The sequence below is a fragment of the Trypanosoma rangeli genome, assembly GCF_003719475.1.
Source record: "Trypanosoma rangeli strain AM80 chromosome Unknown Tra_15.4_contig_00381, whole genome shotgun sequence".
Lineage (NCBI taxonomy): Eukaryota > Euglenozoa > Kinetoplastea > Trypanosomatida > Trypanosomatidae > Trypanosoma > Trypanosoma rangeli.
Window position 1 is genome coordinate 1 of NW_021706127.1, and position 1,921 is coordinate 1,921.

The 1,921-nt window shown below is 52.3% G+C and overlaps 1 protein-coding gene across 1 annotated transcript; it reads right to left on the minus strand.

Annotated features, from left to right (window-relative positions):
* Positions 1-381: 381 nt before the first annotated feature.
* TraAM80_08149 (group II trans-sialidase superfamily) lies at positions 382-1,920 on the minus strand (the record flags this gene model as incomplete). Its single annotated transcript, XM_029384909.1, has 1 exon — positions 382-1,920. A coding segment is annotated over one exon (1,539 nt), but the record flags the coding sequence as incomplete, so codon positions are not given.
* Position 1,921: the final 1 nt, after the last annotated feature.

A 1,921-nucleotide genomic window follows, 5' to 3' on the forward strand; every position in this document is an offset into this window, starting at 1 on the left:
AAAGAAAACGTCGTGCGTAACATAAAACAAAATGCGTGACTACATTAGACTTTATTTACTTCTGAAAGCGCGTGGAGAGACGGAGATGCTCTCAGTAGAAGCACAAAGTTCCCTCCACCGGGCTCCACTCAGCACAGGGCTGCAAAGCCCCATAGCCCCAATAGCAGCAGAAGCAGAAGAGACACACACCCACGCACTGTGCCGTCACCGCTTCCTGAATTGGGCCTCACACGTGTAAGGTTGTCGAAAGCAACAGAGCTGTCACCTGCACGTTTCCAAGAGGTATCGAAGCTGTTACCCGTACGTTGCTCAGACGCATCAGAGCTGTCGCCTGCATCTTTCCCAGAAGCATTGGAATCGTCAACCTTTTTGAGTTCCTTCTCACTCAGTGGGTGATTGTACAAAAAGACATCGTTTACTGTCACACTGATGTTTTTCGCCACCACCAAGGTAAAAGTGAGTGATGTCATGCCTCCGTGCCTCACGGGTTGGTAGTGTGTCGGAACTCTCCACTAGCACGCCGTCCACGTACACAAAGCCATTGTTGGACTGCAGCATGAGCGCCACTTTATACTCCTTCCCCGGCTCCCAAGTGCTGTTGTGTGTTGTTGTCGTGCCATTGAAGACTGTTACCCACCGCTTATCTGTGGTGTACGACAGCCCCACAAACGTCGTGTTTTCATTGTCCTCCAGGCCCGCACCCAGCAGAGGAATGCTCTCGTTCGGAACCTGATGAATCTTCACCGTCGCCACAAGCGTAAACTCATAATTCACAACGCTGTACATGTTGTGATACTTCCACATGTTCACGGGCCACATGGCGTATGACTCAGACCCCGTGAACTCAAAGCCATCTTCGACCTTCTTTGCATTCGTCACAGTTGCATTCACGCAACGGTACGCGTCGTTCCAAGTTCCATCACCCGATGCATCCGACAAGAATCCAATCAGACCGGCCGTGGGCACAGACGAGTTGGAGAGGAAGGAGTCCAGTTTTGCCCAAGTCTCCAAGACGGACGTGATCGTCTTCAGCTGCTTTGTTAGGGGAGCAAGAAAGAGACCTATGGTCGTTGTACTGATCCTCTGTTGTAAAAGGTGCAACGCATTGTTAGAGTACAGCACAGCGTGCTCAGACGTCCACTTCCCTGCAGTGTCCATGGAAATGGGCCCGACGTGAAACGTGCGGTTGTTGTCAGTGACCCAAAGGTAGAGCGCGGTGGCTCGCGTCTTCTCCCCAGGGGGAATCCCTTTCTGAGTGTACAGCATGACCTTCTTTCCAGCAATGGTCGCAGTGGTGAGGGACCCCACTCCCTCAGCTGTTCGCGAAGAGTCTGGTAACAACATGGGCTGCACGCGTGTGAGTGTCCTGACAGCCACCGTCCACGTTGCCCCCATGTCCCTCGACTCGAACACCTTGGAGAGCGAATTGCATTTGGCAATCATGACAAGCTGCCCCCGCTCCCACTCAACGATGAGGGGGTCAGTGCACCGCGGGGGGGGCATCCCCTGTGAAAGCGTCCAATTGTTGCCGTCGTCCTTCGAATAAATGATCATGGGCACAGCTTCGTTGTCTCCTGTCCTCCTCGCCCTCACAGGAAACACAAGCGTGCCATCCTCCATCACAACGCCTGAGCCACCACCACCTAGAAATTCCTTCACGCCACGTTGTTTAGCAGATAGGCCGATCTGTGGCAAAAGCAAGGTGGGTTTGCCCCATTGGATGACTTTATCTTGCGTGGCCTCACCCACGAACAAATCAAGACCCTGTGAGACTTTAATCCACTTCTTCGATGAAGGATCATATTTCTGATAAGAGTTTCCCACAAGTAGGAAGACCTTGTTGCCCTTTGCAATTGTTGTGGGTCTGTACGCATATCTCACACGGTTGTTATGCTCCTCTTGCGTGGTCATGTTAAAGATG